The sequence below is a fragment of the Homarus americanus genome, unplaced genomic scaffold (assembly GCF_018991925.1).
Source record: "Homarus americanus isolate GMGI-L3 unplaced genomic scaffold, GMGI_Hamer_2.0 scaffold50281, whole genome shotgun sequence".
Classification (NCBI taxonomy): Eukaryota; Metazoa; Arthropoda; class Malacostraca; order Decapoda; family Nephropidae; genus Homarus; species Homarus americanus.
In genome coordinates this window covers 3451313-3469850 of record NW_024742338.1, presented here as the reverse complement: position 1 = coordinate 3469850, position 18538 = coordinate 3451313, and the positions used below count along the sequence as shown (strand labels likewise).

General features: G+C 38.5%; 2 protein-coding genes across 2 annotated transcripts in view; one reads left to right on the top strand and one right to left on the bottom strand.

Moving 5' to 3' along the window:
* The first annotated feature begins 443 nt into the window (after positions 1–443).
* LOC121876816 (retinol dehydrogenase 12-like) lies at positions 444–11954 on the top strand. Its single transcript, XM_042382247.1, has 6 exons — positions 444–632; positions 1787–1942; positions 4378–4613; positions 6485–6645; positions 7562–7701; positions 10370–11954. The coding sequence occupies exons 1-6, from the start codon at positions 444–446 to the stop codon at positions 10907–10909; spliced, it is 1422 nt and encodes a 473-aa protein (XP_042238181.1). The 3' UTR covers positions 10910–11954.
* A 3511-nt stretch (positions 11955–15465) lies between these two features.
* The window catches only part of LOC121876753, a 23525-nt gene continuing 20452 nt past the window's right edge, over positions 15466–18538 (bottom strand). The window contains 1 exon segment of the mRNA XM_042382125.1: positions 15466–18538. This exon segment is cut by the window's right edge and continues 385 nt beyond it. The gene's annotated coding sequence lies outside the window, so the exon portion shown is untranslated.

Here is an 18538-nt window from a genome sequence, read left to right as displayed (position 1 = left end):
TAGTCCTCAAGAGTTATTTAAGACTCAATTAAGAAACATTTTCAACGTCGAGCAATTTTCTGAACGGTATAGGACATAAAGTATATTAGTATATGGATCAGTCATGACGATATATTCTAGTATTTTATTTTATGATATATTTTACTGTAATACGTGTTCATAAAACATATATCATTAAAATTATTAGTTTATTACTCTATTATATAACTTGTAATTAATATTTGCTTGCTGTTACCTAGTGAGATTGTCCGCCAGTTCGCGTGTCCGATTTCTCGGTTGAAATTTTTATTTTTAGGCTTTTAATTTGTCATATCTAGTATAAACTAATATTTACAGATGTTATTTTAAAATATTTTGTCAGATTTTAGAGTTTTATAGAATAGATGGAGTATTGACCATTCAATTCACCCATTTATTGACCAGAAATATTTTGAGCAGAACTGATGGGATCCGGACAAATGTATCTGAACCCCGGTGTCCAGACAGACTCTCGCCTGTGGTTCCCTATATTACTGTGGACAATGGGCGTGGTGGGCGTAGTGGTGGGCGTGGTGGTTGGACTCTACATCATCAGGAAGTACCGGGAGAGAAAATGGGGACAGTGCAAAAGTAAACGTCGCATGGAAGGCAAAGTAAGTGTTGTTATTTTCTTGATCTTAAAGACTGTTGGCCGAGTGATCCAAGTCATGGCAGTTGAACTAATTTCTGATAAGTCATCCATAGAGAAGTTTACTTGGTTGAGTATAGTGGAAGTGGGACCCGTAAGCTTAATGGCTATTTAGGGGCAGTGTGGATAAGCACTGTACATTAAAGTCTTTGGTACACAGGCAGCGTGACCAACACTATGACCTGTCACTTATTTCCTAATTGTAAACTTTGTTAGGTGTTTGCAGCTTGGTGCATGGAGGTGAACCATGCACAAACCAGCAACCCCTAGGACAGGAGGTGATGCCCCCATCCTCTTGACCGCTATAACCCATTTGGGTAAAATTATAGTTTTGGTCATCCCTGTATTTAGAAATCCAAACTAATATAACCTATATCTAACCTAACCGGGGCCTGGCCCCCCAGACCCCCCTAAAATTCGCTGGATGATCGAAACGATAATAATACCCCCAATTATCATGACAAGGTGCAGACTGATTTTGGCCACATGTCATACATCTGGTACTCTGCCTCTCAGTGTCTAGCTTTTAACACATTTGAAATTTGCATCCTATAAGGCCAGCTTTCTCTCTATTTGACTTGTGCCTTTGCAAAGGTTTGGTGTTAGAAGGTGAAATGTTCAGGTGTGAAACTTTACAAATAAAGACGAGACTGTGTTTTTCACAATTGCCAAGCTTTATTACGTGATGATGAGTGGTACTTTAATTTCAACATAATTTATATTACATGTACAATGAAATATTGATTTATGCTCTATACTGTACAATAAAAATGCATGTGATTGCAAGAAAATCACATCATAGTCATATCTTGATTAATTCAGTCTTAATTCATTGAATATAATCAACACACCCGAGAAAGTGCCTTAACAAGGTAAATTTTTAAGTCCTAGTTTTTAAAGAGTTCCAGTGTGACCTGCTATTGATGGAATTTGTACTGCTCTTGACGGTAAGTAAATGTTAAATTAGGAATGTAAAGACAAGAATAAATGTGTTATGTCAAACTTTTTTATAGAAAATATGTTATGAGGTTTATATGAGGATACTGCATAGTACTGTACTGTACAGTGCTGTATTTTGAAATGTTTGTATTGTAATACAAAATTTATTTTTCTTTACAGATTGTTGTGATCACAGGAGCTAATTCAGGCATTGGCAAGGAGACGGCACGAGACTTGGCAAGTCGTGGGGCAATTGTCATACTGGCCTGTAGGAACCGGCTCGCTGCCCTGGAGGCTGTCCGGGACATACGCACCACTACAGGTGATGGTGACCTGGTCAGTAGATACTAACTTTAAAGTTGTTTTAGAAAAGTTTTTGTTTTTACTTTACTTTTATCCTCTTCACCACTGATCGGCTCGTTAGCTGCTTGGGTAGTCGGTCATGTCTCTGTTACACACTGTTGGCAAGTACTGGGCATGTACTAGCCTCTGAATGTATCTGAACCTGCTCCAGTGTTGGTCAAGTCTGGTCTTGAAACAGCTCACACTCGGTTCCGTCACAACACACACTGCCAAGTTGTTCCACGAGTTCACAACTCACTGAAAAAGTTAACCCTCACTGTTTTCTGGACTTGTGGCTTCTTCACCCTTGACCTGTGAGTCACTTTTGACCATCCAGTAAATAATACAAATGTGGTTTTCATTACAGTATTACTGTATAAATATTTTTGCATTTTGTTGATTTCTATGTATAGTTATGAGAAAAATAATTTTTCCCTGTATATCGACACTTCTTAGTGAGTTGCAGCCTTTATTCACAACATATTAATTAAAGTATAAGATTCTGATCAAAAGCTTTTCTTTCAGATGTCCAAAATTTATGGTAAAAGAAAGTTTATAAAAAATCTCCTTTCTCTTGCTTGCTTCTATCTTTCTCTCTCCTCATTTTTCTGTGTTCACCTTCAAGCTCTACATTTTTTTCTGGTAACTAAGTTTGGTTACTACCCTGTTAACCCAGACACCAGAATACAGCACACTGTCAGTATATATATATATATATATATATATATATATATATATATATATATATATATATATATATATATATATATATATATATATATATATATATATATATATATATATATATATATATATATATATATATATATATATATATATATATATATATATATATATATATATATATATATATATAGATAGATAGATAGATAGATAGATAGATAGATAGATAGATAGATAGATAGATAGATAGATAGATAGATAGATAGATAGATAGTGACCCTCGGTTAACGTAACCAACTCCGTTCCAGAAGGTCGTTCGTTAACCGAAAAGTTCGTTAACCGAAACCATTGTTTCAATGGGTTTTTGGGTAATTGGTTCCAGCTCACAGAAAATTTCCTAAATTCAACAAAAATGGTAGAAAAGTTCACTTACTTTGAGGTGTGTATGTAGAAGGCTCCTGATGATGATGATGATGATGGGAATTAGAATGGGGGTGGAGGAGAAGGAAGAAGAAAAGGCATTGGGGTGGAAGAGAAGTCACCCCATGGCACCATTTCATCCATAAAATTTTAGTTCTCTTGGTGTATTTCAAGATTATTTTCTTTAAATCAACACTGCACTGCATTATATATTGTCAATATGTAAAATATATTTCAAAATGACCAATAATTTGCTTGGAAACACAGAAAAAAAGCGTTTAGTTGAAGAGAGTCTCAAGCAAGATGTTACCTCCACTGAAAACAGAGAGAGACTAACGCCTGTCTGGTGTGTTAACAGGCTGGATGGCACGCCAGAAACTAGTTTCTTTACCTTCAATTATGTTCAATAATTGTTAAAATGACTAAAAAAGTTAATATTAAACTTTTAAAATTATTGAATAGTATAAACTTCTTGATATTTACTAAAATAGTAAGGAATTTAAGCCCTAGAACCGATTAATGTATTGGCGGACTGATACTAAAGCTGGTTGCCCGGTCAGTGCAAGCGAAAACATGTTGAGGTCGGTTCGTAAGAAATTCGTTAACCGAATTTTTTGTTCGTTAACCGAATTGAAGATCCTATGGAAGGCAGTTCGTTAATCGAAATTTCGTTAACCGAGGCGTTCGTTAAACGAGGGGTCACTGTATATATATATATATATATATATATATATATATATATATATATATATATATATATATATATATATATATATATATATATATATATATATATATATATATATATATATATATATATATATATATATATATATATATATATATATATATATATATATATATATATATATATATATATATATATATATATATATATATATATATATATATATATCGATATATTAGCTATATTCAAGACATCTTCAGAGGCAACTGAAGATGTCTTGAATAAAGACGAAAGCTAAGGTACCGTTGTTTCCATTTTCCCGTGTGATTTTATCAAGATTTATCTTATCCACGTTTTCATTGTGGATTTACATGATATATATATATATATATATATATATATATATATATCATACTTTGGATGGGATAATATTGCTTCACTGAATGAGTAAAATATTCCTTTTCTACCACAGCAGTAAAGAAGTGTATAAGATCTGTACAGTACAGTACTTATTGTTATTTGCTAAGTTTACATGTGTGACAGACTTTCACAGACTTAACATGATGTAAATAGTGTATATCACACACACTGTTACGGTCCCTCACTTTATTAACCCACCTCCTTAATTTAATTACAGATTGTTATGGATCTAGACCTCGGTGATCTGGCCTCTGTGAGAACATTCGCCTCAAAGGTCCTCGAGAAGTTCAGCAAGATTGACGTCCTGATCAACAACGCAGGAGTTTTTATTCCTCCTGAAGAAAGAAAGAAAACAAAGGATGGTTTTGAGATCCACATGGGGGTAAACCATCTTGGTCATTTTCTCCTGACACATTTGCTGCTCGACCGGATTCAGAGCACGCCCAGTTCTCGGTAAGATTTCTTCATATTGTGGGCACTAGTGTGTTGGGGTCACCTTAAGATTAGACACCCTATCTACTTTCACCCAATCCTGAGGCTACCTGGGGAGTTAGATTAGGTTAGGCTGTGTAATGTTAGGTTAGGTTGCAGTGTGTTAGGTTATGTTATGTTGTGTTATGTTAGTGTCATGGTTTTGGGATAGATCGGTGGTAGTAGGAGTGGATTATACTATATATAAAGATAATAATATGTCGTATTTCTTATTTCTTACCGTAGAGTTCGATACCTTCACACTGATTACTTACAGGAGATTATGGTGTATCTACGTAGAAGTTCACTCCACCACTCGACATTCCATGATTTATACTTGATAAATGATGATTTAATGAATTCATTTAATTTTCAACATCCATCTAAGTTATTGGTTATACTATGTCATAACCAATCAGTCATTACCTTCAGTAATAATAAGATAGGATCACAGATACGGGCAGATAATTGCACTTACATTTATTTGTCAAGCTTCCATACAATGATTTACAATTTGCATGGATATATGATTCACTCACGTTCACGCTGTAATAAAATTAATCTTCTAAAAGAGAATTTTAACTTGGGGACACATGTGATTACTCTACTATGGGTATAACTTAACAGAGCCTTAATTCTTCAAGTGATACATTTACTGCCAGCCTGGATTGCTTTTGTTGCAACCAGGCTTCCGCACAAGAACTTCTTTCCACGGGCCACAGCAACAAAAAGTACTCTTGGGTTACCACACATGGTGTCGTGCAGGAGAACTCTGTAAGCGTGACTTGAATTAACCATTTAGGTGCAATAGACCAGCCTGGATTGCTTTTGTCGCAACCAGGCTTCCACACGTGATATTTCCACGGGGATAACAACCTAGGTTAACACGCTTAGTCTCGTGTCGACCTTCCACGGCCATAACAACAAAAGGTACTCTTGGTGTACCACACATAGTCTCGCGTCACTGAGTCACGGTAGACGGTTGTCGCGGCAAGGAGAACTGGTAAGCGTGACTTGAATTAACCATTTAGGTGCAATAGACCAGCCTGGATTGCTTTTGTCGCAACCAGGCTTCCACACGTGATATTTCCACGGGGATAACAAACCTAGGTTAACACGCTTAGTCTCGTGTCGATCACGGTCACAGTAGACGGGTGTCGTGCAGGAGAACTCTGTAAGCGTGAATTAATTAACCATTTACTGTAGGTTTGATAGGCCAGCCTGGATTGCTCTTGTCGCAACCAGGCATCCACACGTGATATTTCCACGGGGATAACAACCTAGGTTAACACGCTTAGTCTCGTGTCGACGACGGTTCACAGGACGGAGTGGCGGTGGAGGACTCTGTGTGGTGTGGTGTCCCGCCCCCTTTCAGGAGGGAGAGGATGGAGACGACGTCTTAACTAACCCATGGCTCAGGGGATACTACTTAAAATGAGGTTTTTGGGTGTGAAGCGATGAACAGTACAACACTGTTCCACTGCCCACCCCCCTAAAGGCTGGCTGACATACACTAATTGAAAAATACATGTCCCAGTTATGCTTCGCCTGGCGTCTTATCTCTGGTAAAACAAACTTTGGAGTTGGTTGCGTGGGTAAGCCTAACGCAACCCATGACAGTTAGGTTTAGTTAGCATGACATTAAGGTGGTTAATCATAAAGTGAAATAAGCTGGTGTATGTAATCATTAGGTGATCTGATATTGTTTTCCTTGTACTGTACAATACTAAAACCTACATCTCAGTGCCATGATTATATGCATACTTCAGATGGCATATGCTTGCTTTGTACTTATATTGTGTCCATCAAACAATTATCTCCCAAAACTAAATACTTTCTCTTTTTTTTTTCAGAATCGTTTTAGTGTCGTCAATGTTGTACAAACGTGGCAAGATTGACTTTGACAACATGGATGCTGACAAAGGCTGGGACAAGAATGAAAGGAACCAATTATACAATAATTCAAAACTGGCTAATATATTCCATAGCCAAGAGCTTGCTAAGAGGCTGCAGGGTAAGGCATAGGTTATTTAATTCATATTACTGTATTGTACCTACTTTCCTTTACTTTATCCCCTTCACCAATAGTCTAACCAGTCTGGTGGTTTCTCTTTTACACACTGTTGGCAAGCACAGAACTGGACATGTACTGGCACCGGATTGTACCTGAACCTTTACCCGTGTTGGTCAAGTCTGGTCTTATATGAGCGCACAGTTAGTGAGAATCATAGTTTTTGTGTGTACAGGTCATCTGTATATGCTAATATCCTTGACAGGCTGTCACCTTGCATAATCCTTCAACATAACTAATACAGTATATAAATGCTCCCTAGGACCTCCCGACAGTTGTTACTGAATACCTGAAGTCCATCACCTTTGAAACCAAGTGAAGCAGTGACTGCAACCTCTGCCATGTCCTGTGTAATACAGTAGCACGCACTCACACTCACTCTTACTCTCTCTCACTCTTTCACTCACTCAATTCCTCTCAATCACTCACTCTCACTCATTTTCTCTCACTTTATCTCACTTTCTGCTTTAACATATTTCCTGATGATTAATCCCCCAGGTACTAGCATTAGGGTAATTAATCAACCGGTGAAATAATCCACGGTGCTTCATATTCACGCGATTCATATCCTCGGAGAAACCTGTTGACTGATGCAAGGTTGCACACCCCATGCCATGCACAAGGAACTAGTCAGCACTGTACCTTGTTGTCTGTATCTGAAGTTGTGGAACTGTTACTATTGAATTAAAATCCAGTTGACTAATATTTATGTGTTTTCACTTCAGATGCCTCAAGCTCGTATCTCACATTTCTAGATACAGTATTACACTATTTTTATTTTATATTTTTTTTTGTGGTTTCAGACACCTTCAAGTTCCTTCAGTTATTTCTAGACTAAATTTGTGTTTTTGTGTTACAGGCAGCAGTGTGGGTGTGTTTGTGTTGTGCCCAGGATTTGTGTACACAGGTCTCATGCGTTACAGTGCTCCCAAGTTCAACTGGATCCAGAAACTCTGCTTTGCACCCATAATGTTCCTTTTTATGAGGAACGCTCAGCAGGTGAGTTTGTGCCGAGAGTTTGGATTGCCTGAAGATTAGGCAGCCCAGCTTATTTCTCCTAATTAAAGTGGCATCCCTGCAGTGAAGGGATTAAACATTCTAACCTAACCTAATCACCCAAGGAGTACAGTATTAGGTTGCTTAATCATCAGGTGATCTGTATATTTGTAGTGTAGCTAAAATTAAATAAGGAACATAACTAAGGTTAAACTTGGTGTTCAAAAAGTCTACTTCTTAGGATTTTAACTGTCTGTTTTGTTTTGTTTTTCCAACCTTCTTTGTCGGGTAACTGTTGACACATTGACTGTACTGTACTGTAATGTAATGAGGAGTGAATGTTAGGGAGTTATACAGTACAGTATTCTTAGACATTCGGGCACTGATTAATTTCTTGTGGACGGGGTTGCCTCTGAGGTGAACCAAATAATTTATTAAAAGTGGCGTTCCCGTTGTGAAGTGGTTTACCAATGTTGTGTAATACGCAACAGGCCATGACTGTACTGCATCTTTTGAAATACTCCGTACGTCTTTGCCCATGATACACAGATGCTTTTGATGAATTATGACTGATAAACAATGAAGACAAGGAGGTAAACAGTCTGTAGATAAGGTGAGAGATGCTTTTAACCTGGGAAATGTAAGATAATTACTGGTGGCAGAAGAAGAGGAAGAGACCATTGATCTCATGAAAGATAGAAAAGTGGCTGAGGACAGTGAAGGAGGACCTGACAGTGGCTGAGGACAGTGAAGGAGGACCTGACAGTGGCTGAGGACAGTGAAGGAGGACCTGACAGTGGCTGAGAACAGTGAAGGGGGACCTGACAGTGGCTGAGGACAGTGAAGGAGGACCTGACAGTGGCTGAGGACAGTGAAGGAGGACCTGACAGCGGCTGAGGACAGTGAAGGAGGACCTGACAGCGGCTGAGGACAGTGAAGGGGAACCTGACAGTGGCTGAGGACAGTGAAGGAGGACCTGCAGTGGCTGAGGACAGTGAAGGAGGACCTGACAGTGGCTGAGGAGTGAAGGAGGACCTGACAGTGGCTGAGGACAGTGAAGGAGGACCTGACAGTGGCTGAGAACAGTGAAGGAGGACCTGACAGCGGCTGAGGACAGTGAAGGAGGACCTGACAGTGGCTGAGGACAGTGAAGGAGGACCTGACAGTGGCTGAGGACAGTGAAGGAGGACCTGACAGTGGCTGAGAACAGTGAAGGACCTGACAGTGGCTGAAGACAGTGAAGGAGGACCTGACAGTGGCTGAAGACAGTGAAGGAGGACCTGACAGTGGCTGAAGACAGTGAAGGAGGACCTGACAGAAGACAGAAGGAGGACCTGACAGTGGCTGAGAACAGTGAAGGAGGACCTAACTGGCTGAGGACAGTGAAGGAGGACCTGACAGTGGCTGAAGACAGTGAAGGAGGACCTGACAGTGGCTGAAGACAGTGAAGGAGGACCTGACAGTGGCTGAGGACAGTGAAGGAGGACCTGACAGTGGCTGAGGACAGTGAAGGAGGACCTGACAGTGGCTGAAGACAGTGAAGGAGGACCTGACAGTGGCTGAGGACAGTGAAGGAGGACCTGACAGTGGCTGAAGACAGTGAAGGAGGACCTGACAGTGGCTGAGAACAGTAAATTGAAATCAAAGCCAGAGGAAGACCAACACCAAATTTATCTATTCAACAGAGTAAGCCAAATTTGTGACATTTTCTGCTGCTGTTATGTGAAACTTGTCAGTACCCCTAATATATTATACCATAAACTGCCACTGATATATGGAACTTGGCTGAGAAGGTGGTTTAGACTTCTAAATCTGTTTTGAATTTGACAGATTTAGGTGGGAATTAGTTAAACATGGGTTTGGAAATAAAATTGTGGAATAATTGACTTTACACCATCATTAATTTAATTTAAAGAGTGATGTTTGCTGGGTGTAAACAGGACTGTCTAGTATGGGTTAATAGGCCTACTGCAGTATCCTTTATAATATTTACACGCATACACACTTACACGTGTTTGTATTTATGGACATGTACTCGTATATACAGAATGTAACTGAAGAAAAGCAGTTGATTTAGTGAGAGCATAATAATTGTATAGTAGTAAGAGTATCGTCGTGTGTGAAATATATGGAGTTGGAGGAAACTGATAAAGTAGGTGTTACTATGAGGGGACATAACTGGAGGATTGATTGATGTGTACTGTACTGTATCTGTGTACTTCATCTGATATTGTAAGAATTTTGAGTTAAAGGATGCCATATTCACTTAAAAAAATATATATACTTTTACTTAATAATGATGTAACTGATAAAATACCTACATATACAGTGTAGTTGTAACTACCGGGTATACTTAAACGATTATAAAACTTATAAATGCTGGAAAAACTCAAGAAACTTCATCCCCTGGAATTGAGACAAGTTGGTTAACCGTGTGTGGAGGCAGTGAAGATGCAGTAGGGGAGGGAGACAACACAATGGCAGACCCACATTTATATCATGAACGCTACATTAACTTGTGCTGTATATAAATGGAGTGCATGGTAAATTAATTATATGGACAATACTAAATTTTCCTTAACTTACCAAGACATGAAATTCTATATTATACAGTATTATGATATATAGTACAGTTGAATTTTATATTAAACTGTTCAATTTTTGTCACCAGGGATCCCAAACTACAATCCACTCTGCTGTGTCGGAGGAATTGGATGGTGTTGAGTGGGGTTTCTTGCGTGAGTGTAAGATTGACGGTTTAGAGGAAGTTGCCCAAGACTCGGTCACAGCAGCCAGGCTCTGGGACGTGTCAATGACTATGGTCGGGGAGAAAACTGTAGGAGTAGCTGAGGGGGAGGGGGAGTTAGTGGAGGAGCAAGGGGTAGTACTGGAGGAAGAAGGAGTGTTTGTGGAAGAGGAAGATGAGGAGGAGGAGGAGGAGGAGGAAGAAGAGTCGGCAGGAGAGGATGAAGGAGTGTTAGTTGATGAAGGAATAACACTGGAAGATGATGATGAAGAGGATGAAGGGGAGGAACCTGTTGTTGCAGAGAAAGAAGTGTCTGAAGGAGAACCATCAGAAGGTGAAGGAGAAGAAGCAGCATCATCATCAGCTGAAGAAGATGATGAAGCGCTAGTAGACATTGGGTCCCTTGATGATGATAAAAGGTTGTTGTTGCAACACCAAGACCAGAAAAATAGTAAATCAAAATAATGAGAGAATTATATAGATGTTGAAGTAGACTGATGATATAAACGTCTTCTCATATCAATAATAATAAAGTAATATGAATAATATATACAAATAATTATAGGGAATATTTAAATCTAGTATTAGTTTTTAGGCAAATTTTCTTCAAATATACACTAATTCTTTTCTCTGGTGCGGTGGAGGATGGCTTGCTCCACCCTATTGGTAGGATGATATATCAATATAATGGTGAATTTCTTGTTTCAGTCTATGCAATGAATAGAAGTAACTTGCTCATGTCTTGAACAACTCTGATGTGGATTTTTGAGTTGGTCATTTTTATTGGATTTGTGTTGGTAGAATGTCTGTTGATAATTGCTGTGGTAACTTTACAATGCATATATATATATAACCTTCACAGCTTTATCACATGTTCATATGGCTGTTGGTGCATGAGCCTAAGTCCCCAAGAATGACTGAAAGTTTCTTCTGATAACTTGTGTATAATTTGGAAGTCGTTTGCCACAAGTAATTACTCTTCCATGGCAAATGTCTTTAACAAATCCCTAATTTCGTTAATATTGCGGCCTCTGAATATACTGTATGATAAATCATTCAAGCAGTTCTCCATGCTGTTATATGTTTGCGTGCTTGTCCATGCACACATACAAAGTACATATTACAGGATACTTACAACAGATGTACAGGAAACAGAAAGAGCAGATGATCTACACACACACACACATGCACACACCTGATGCTTCATCCAGAACTACACACTTCCCATGAGTAAATACTGTATGCATAGGAGTTGGATTTTGTGAAGTTTTCTTACGAGATTAATGTGAATGGTCATCATGAACCTCTCGACTATAGGTATTATTAGTGCAGTATTGACATGTTTACCATGCAAATTTTTCCGTCCTGGTAAAATTCAACTATAAATGAGGCAGATTTGGTCATATTTTTAGATATTTGTTGCATTTGTATTGTTAAAATTGTATAAGTATTGACAATTCTGTATATATTTAGGTTGCCTAAAACTGCAAAATAAAAGTTGTGTTACCTATATTTTTTTTATTTTCCTACCAGTTTGGATTTTCTACACATAAGAGATTTGAATAAGTTTTTGGCTACTACAGTATTACCCCGCCTAACGCGGTTTCACTTAACGCGTTTTATCATATACGCGGTGCCTCGCCAGAGCTGAACTTTCACTTAACGCGGAATTTTTCATCATATACGCGGGAAGCGGTGTGGGCACGATGCGCACAAGGTCGCCCAGTCATCAAAACATTACCGAGTTCTTCACCCGCCACCCACCACAGCCGGCCCAAGTCAGTGATAGTGATAATTATAGTGAGGATATGGACTTATATGGCCTTTGAGGGGTTTGACAAATAGGCCCTGCAAGCCTCTGTGGTGGATAGTGATACAATTGATACAAGTGATACAGGTGAGGGCCAATAATCTGCCCTCTGCCTCGGAACCAACCCCCATCCCTGTGTGCCCAGCCATCTTTTCTACTAATGCAAGTGTTAAAAAACCTAATATTATTGATATTTCTCTTAATTATTAATTGTGTGTGCATACCATCATAAAGTTAAGATAAAATTTTTACTACAACATAGTTGTGTGTCGTCAAAAAGTGGAGTTTGGGGGTCGGGCCAGTCTCTATTGGAATTAATCCCATATGTTCTGTTGTTCACTTAACGCGGTTTTCACTTAACGCGGTACCCTGTGGGTTCAATTGACCGCGTTAAGCGGGGTACTACTGTATATGTTGTAGAACAATATTTGAGAAGCACCAGAACCTAAATTTCTAGTTGGGGCCAGAACCAAGTGTTGATGCACCCTGAGCAATCATAATGCAGTATTATAAATATGAAGAGTGTGTACAGTATGCTGCTTGCTGCATGACATACACTTGTAACCTTATGGGCAAGAGCATTATGTTGAATATAGTTTAAATAACCTTGGCAACTGCAGCACCAAAGAAAAAAAAATCCAAATGTTTGGTCATTTAAAACCTACACACACACACACACATGTAGTGGTAGTATAGTTGAGGTCCTTGTGCACTGCAGAAGAGTCAATGAGACTTAAAATTTGATAAATACAGTACAGTGTAGGAGTTCGTGGTATAATGTTGTCTAGCACTCAGGATGGATGGAAACTCTAAGGTGGTTTTCTTGTATAATATAAGTTATATGATAGGCAGTCTGGTGCTGGAGGTGCCGTGTGGTGAGGAGCTGCTCAGTAGAGACGTTCAGTGAGTAGCGTGTTGAAGGAGGTAGATGTGCAGGAGCTTCGTTAGAGAAGATGTTGCCTGTTGCTGGCCTCATGGTTGAATGAATGCTGACAGCGTGGAGCTTGCTGGAGGAGGTGTTGCTTGTTCAAGAAGAGAGACCAGAATGAGAGAGCTGGTTGGTGAGGACGCTCAGAGAAGGACAGCTGGTGGGTCGCCATGCTCGCTGGCGGGAGCGAGGACCGCCAGGCAGGCGAGGAGAAGCGAAGGCCGCCAGGCAGCAGCGGAGGAGGAGGTGTTGCTTGTTGTAGAAGAGAGGCTAGAATGAATCTCAATGGAGAGACAGAGCTTATATACCCAGCAGCCGCGAGTCCTCTATGAGTCATGTTGGGAAAACCCGAGAAAGTCGCCGGTCTCTAGTTTCGTTGCTAGGTTACCGTACCATCTGGTGTCGCCGCTCGCTTGGTTGCTAAGGAAGGCATCGCAGGTGGGATGCAGCTACGTAGTTTGTAGGGGAGACGTCCACTACAACAGTACAAAATTTAAACATGAGACTGTAACAAGGTCAGGCACACCTAGGATTATTACTGGGAACACTCGATAAGGTTTTGACTGAAGGTATAATGTCACATTTATTTGTTTTTATATACAGTATATTGCTAGTGCACTTGTTCTTATATAGAAACCCAACACACATCTGTAGTCAGTTTGTATATGAGGTGATACATAGCCCAGCTGCATGTTGAGATATGTGATACATTTGGAGTTAGAGTTCATTTACTCCTTCCAGTTATTCTTATTCAAGACTTCAACAAAGATCTGGCAACATAATTATTAACTCAAGTGTTCTGCTGTTTACTTTGTGTGGATAGTTAAGTGAGGTTCAATGACTGCTCCATCCTTGTTAGTTACTGTAGTCGTTCAGTGATACGGTGTTGTTGTTCTTCTTGGTATTGTTGGGCTGCTCCAGTTTGTGCAAGTAGAGGTCTAGGTCAGGGTCTTGGTCAGGTTGAGGATAAGTGAGAAACGGACAATTATTTTCCATCACTTTTATTAAGAAATAACCATTAGAATGTTTATTATCACTGTAAGAGTAACAAAGTATTCATATAAAAGTAGACAGCTATAGACAGTAAGATAACCACAAGTACATAAACGTAATTTACAGAAAGAAACTACAGTAGGCTCACCAACATGGTGTCAGAAAATGGCATGGGCAGCACAGAAGTGGTCAAGAGGGGTGAGCGCTTGACCTGTGGGTGACGAGACAGAGTGGCACATCAGGATTGTAGCACCACCTTTGGCACATATTTAGTCAATTTTGACAAAAAGCTTTGGAATGGCTTTATTATAGGTTTTAATATGATAGAAAATAAGTACAAGTCACTGTGATGCTGTACCAACATACTAATCAGTGTTCCTGTGCATGATAAATTTTTCTCCATCAGTATACAGTACTGTACTGTATGACTGAGTCACTGTCAGTCCTGTGTGGAGCTGCTGGCACAGCTAAAAGTAAGATAAATAAAATCTGATACCAGATGATGGCAATATTAAGGCTGCAATTTACACAACATGTCTTTTCAATTCAAATGAAGATCCACTAAATGTGTTGTGAGTCTGCCCATGAGAGGTGAGGCTGGTTGGGATACTGTTTAGGAATCAATAGTAGATATAACAACAACTTTCTTCATTGTTTCCATCACAGTTAAGTATTAAAACATAAAATAATCAAATACTTGTAATAAGAATATAAGATGCACAACACAGTTTTCCTCAGTACTGTAGTTAATACATGTACAAGGTAAGAGTAGGAGGAGTCATTGCACTGATATGTTTTATTTACCTTCCTGTACATTGTAAGAACATAAGAATGTACTAATTTTTTTACAAGAATATGAAGTGATATGTAGAGTAGGTATGGATGGTGTGTCTGCCAGGGGAGCAGACAATATTCACGTATGGAAGAAGCAGCATCACGCGTGCTAGACATTACAGTATTACGTACAAGTTCATTAGAAAACAATTACCCTGCACCTGCCTCCAGCCATATTTAATCATACTTCATGAAGTAACAAACACACACACACACACACACACCTCAGCTCACATGATCTACGTGTGTAAACATTAATCTGTATGTTCACTGTATGTTCCTTTACTTTTCTCTAATGAAGGCTTTTGTTAAACCACCAATGTATGTAATAAGTCATTTATGTCCAATGTATATTTTCAGCCTTGGGCTGCAAACTTTTTCAATAAACCGTTTATTATTATTATTATTATTATAGTTAAAACGTCAATACTTTACTAATCATTTCACATGGATATGTACCCCCTGTATTTGAAAAAAAAAAAAAGGAATTGATTCCGAAAGCTACTCAGTACAGGGCCAGGGTGTGTTGACCTTGATAGTTTGCAACTATTTTTTATCTGGTTCTTGAAATGATGATGTTTATAAGGTAACATACAGTAGTATAGTTGCCTTTTGCCTCCGTAGTGGACGTCTTACCCATATCAACAGAAAATGAAATTAGAAGATCATTTGAAAAATCCAAAATTTCTTTGATTAGTGACTGTTAACCACCCTCCACCTGCCTCCCGGACCCCTGAGAGGTCAAGAGGTCAGGTTTATACATGAAATTTGGTTATGAGTTAACTCCTCATTCATACTAGTGTTAGAATGTCTTGTACAATAAACTCTGCCTAATTGGTTTTATAAAATCTAGTATTATTTTATTCGACTTGGAAGTCTTCACACTTAATCGTTCCTTTTGTGTACACACTAAACACTTGTTCCCTCAGTGTTCACACTTCTCACCTGTTCCTTTTTGTGTTCACACTTAACACTTGTTCCTGTTTTCTTTACACTTATTCCTTCAAACACATGTTTCTATTTGTCTTCACACTTAACACCTGTGCCCTCTCAGTTCACACTTAACATTTGTGCCTTCTGTAACAAATGTTCCTTCTTCACACTTTTTAACACCTGTGCTAACTATAACACACATTCTTCTTGTCATCACATTTAACACTCATTCCTTCTCTTCAGTTGACACACTTAACTTATGCTTCTACTCATCATATGTACTATACTGTACTGCCAGAAAGTGACCGCTGGGGTCCTCTTGTGTGGCGATTAGTGGACAGTCACATTTGGGGAACCAGGACCAAAGTACAATACAGTATTCCTCAGTAGTGTGTCTTACTTAGCCTCTATATACAGAACCTTTATCACTATGGTGGGTTAAAATTCTCTTATTATCTAAAAAAAAAAAAAATCCTAGCTTATGAAAGAACATTTAGCCTCTTTACCATCTGCTGGTTCACTCAACACCACGATAAGGGAAAAGTTGTCTCAACATATATTTGTCGTGTACACTTTATCTGCACAGTTAGCTCCAGCAACCACTTTTTTTTTTTAGTTTCAGAATTTTATTTATTTGTCCGTTATATCTCAAACAAGTTTTCACTCATATTTTTATTTTATTTATCAGCTCATTAGCCATTCAGTGTTTGTTGCTTTATGACGTAGTTCCATTAGGTATTAGCACATTAAGGTCAGGCAGCCAATCAACAAGATTATAATGTACTGTATCTTGATGTTGAGGTTATAATGCATTACTGTGCTTCATCAGCTCAGGTCTCTAAGTGTGTGTTCTACATTAAGAATTAAGTATCTGTGTTAGTTTATCTAATAGTACTGTATATGACCAAAGTAATGTTAGTTTCATTGTATTTTGGGGAAGTTGAGTTCCTGGGAACATAAAGTGGGAAGGTGTTATTTTCTTGTGTTTTGTGAAATAAAGTACATACAATACATGATGGATGATGAAAGTTAGCAGATAGAGAGACACATTTACTTCATAGATAGATAGATGGATAGTTAGATAGACAGATACAGTTGATACATAGACACAAATATAGACAGATAGATACATAGTCACAGATATATAATGGGGTAGATAGATACAGTACAGTACCAACATAGTGAGATTGATAAATAGATAAGATACATATACTGTAGATAGATAGAGATGGGCGAGTGGAAATGTAATACAAAGCAATACAGTAGTTGTATATGGTGTATCTGTGTAGGAGGAAGGATTCTGGGCCACCAATTTATCATCTACATAAATGATTACATTCTCAGTATGTGTGTTGAATTAAGTTGGGCTAGGTTAGGTTGGGTTAGGTTAGGTTAGGGTAAGATGGGAAATGGAATGTTTTAACTCATTATCACTAACTACATGTTGGCGGTGTCCTCAACAAACACTGACGTTAATGGGCTTTATAACGTATTTAGCTTTTCTATATGTCGAAGAGTTAAGTGAAATAATTGTTACCGTATATGACATTGAGAATTATCAGGAAGTGTTCATTTTTTCACTTCAGGGGTAATATCTTGAAATGAGTACTGTAAGGTCTTCAACACTTTGCTTGTAAGATATTGCACAGATTATAGGTAAGATCTTTTATAAAAATAGATGCAAGATTTAACACAGAGTATAAGTGACATTTACCACACAGCAGAGTCAGGCCTTGATCACAGCACGTGCGAGATTTTTCATTACCCAAATAAGCAAGATCTAACACATGACTTAAACTAATTACTCAGCACAACAAAGAAATCTACAACAAAGTACTGATAAAAGTTCGTAACAAGTAACCATAACAAGTACATAATTACAATAAATCCTAATCTTAATTAATTCACTTAAAAAAAATCCGTTTTGTTTCCTAGAATTGGTAAACGACAATATTCGAGGACTGTTTCTGTCTTTCTGAATACGGTCGTTTTATTTCCAATGGCACAGAGAATCACATATTCAAGTTCACTGACATTTGAAGTCATGGGACGGAGGAAAAGACCGTAAGCTAGAGGGAGACGTAGCTGGTCCCCTTTTCTCTACTTACGGTACACCTGGATATAAGTCACCCGAGCCTTCTAAATGGTGCTCTCTCTCTCTCTTTCTCTCTCTCTCTCGTACTTTACAGGCAAATCTCAGTCCAGTAACCTGTACAGTATTTACTAATGGTGACAACAGGATAATCACAGGTCAACCATCAAGATGAAACGAGAGGTATGGTGTCCGTCATGTATTTTCCTGTAGGGGGGGAGAGGGGTATTCTTCCTACCCCACCTGTAGAGCACTCAGGGTAAGAACAAGTCATTTTTGTGTAAGGGTTCAACAGGTGTTACGAACATCTCACTGTTAACATGGTTCTGATGGCAAGTTCTATATAAGACTCAAGTTCCATATTATTTTCAGTTTTAATTCCACAGTTAGTCAAGTTGTTGATAAGGTTCAGTTAACTTCTTAATAGACTCAATTAGTTCCATAAAAAGTTCAGTTAGTTCCAAAGGGAGACTCACTTTAGTTCTACAAAAAAGTCTATAAGTT

Excerpts from the sequence above, each read along its gene's own strand:
- LOC121876816 (XM_042382247.1), top strand. The coding sequence starts at position 444 with ATGGGATCCGGACAAATGTATCTGAACCCCGGTGTCCAGACAGACTCT. Across the intron at positions 633-1,786 it reads AACGTCGCATGGAAGGCAAA|ATTGTTGTGATCACAGGAGC; the intron begins GTAAGTGTTGTT and ends TTTTCTTTACAG. Across the intron at positions 6,646-7,561 it reads GCTTGCTAAGAGGCTGCAGG|GCAGCAGTGTGGGTGTGTTT; the intron begins GTAAGGCATAGG and ends TTTGTGTTACAG.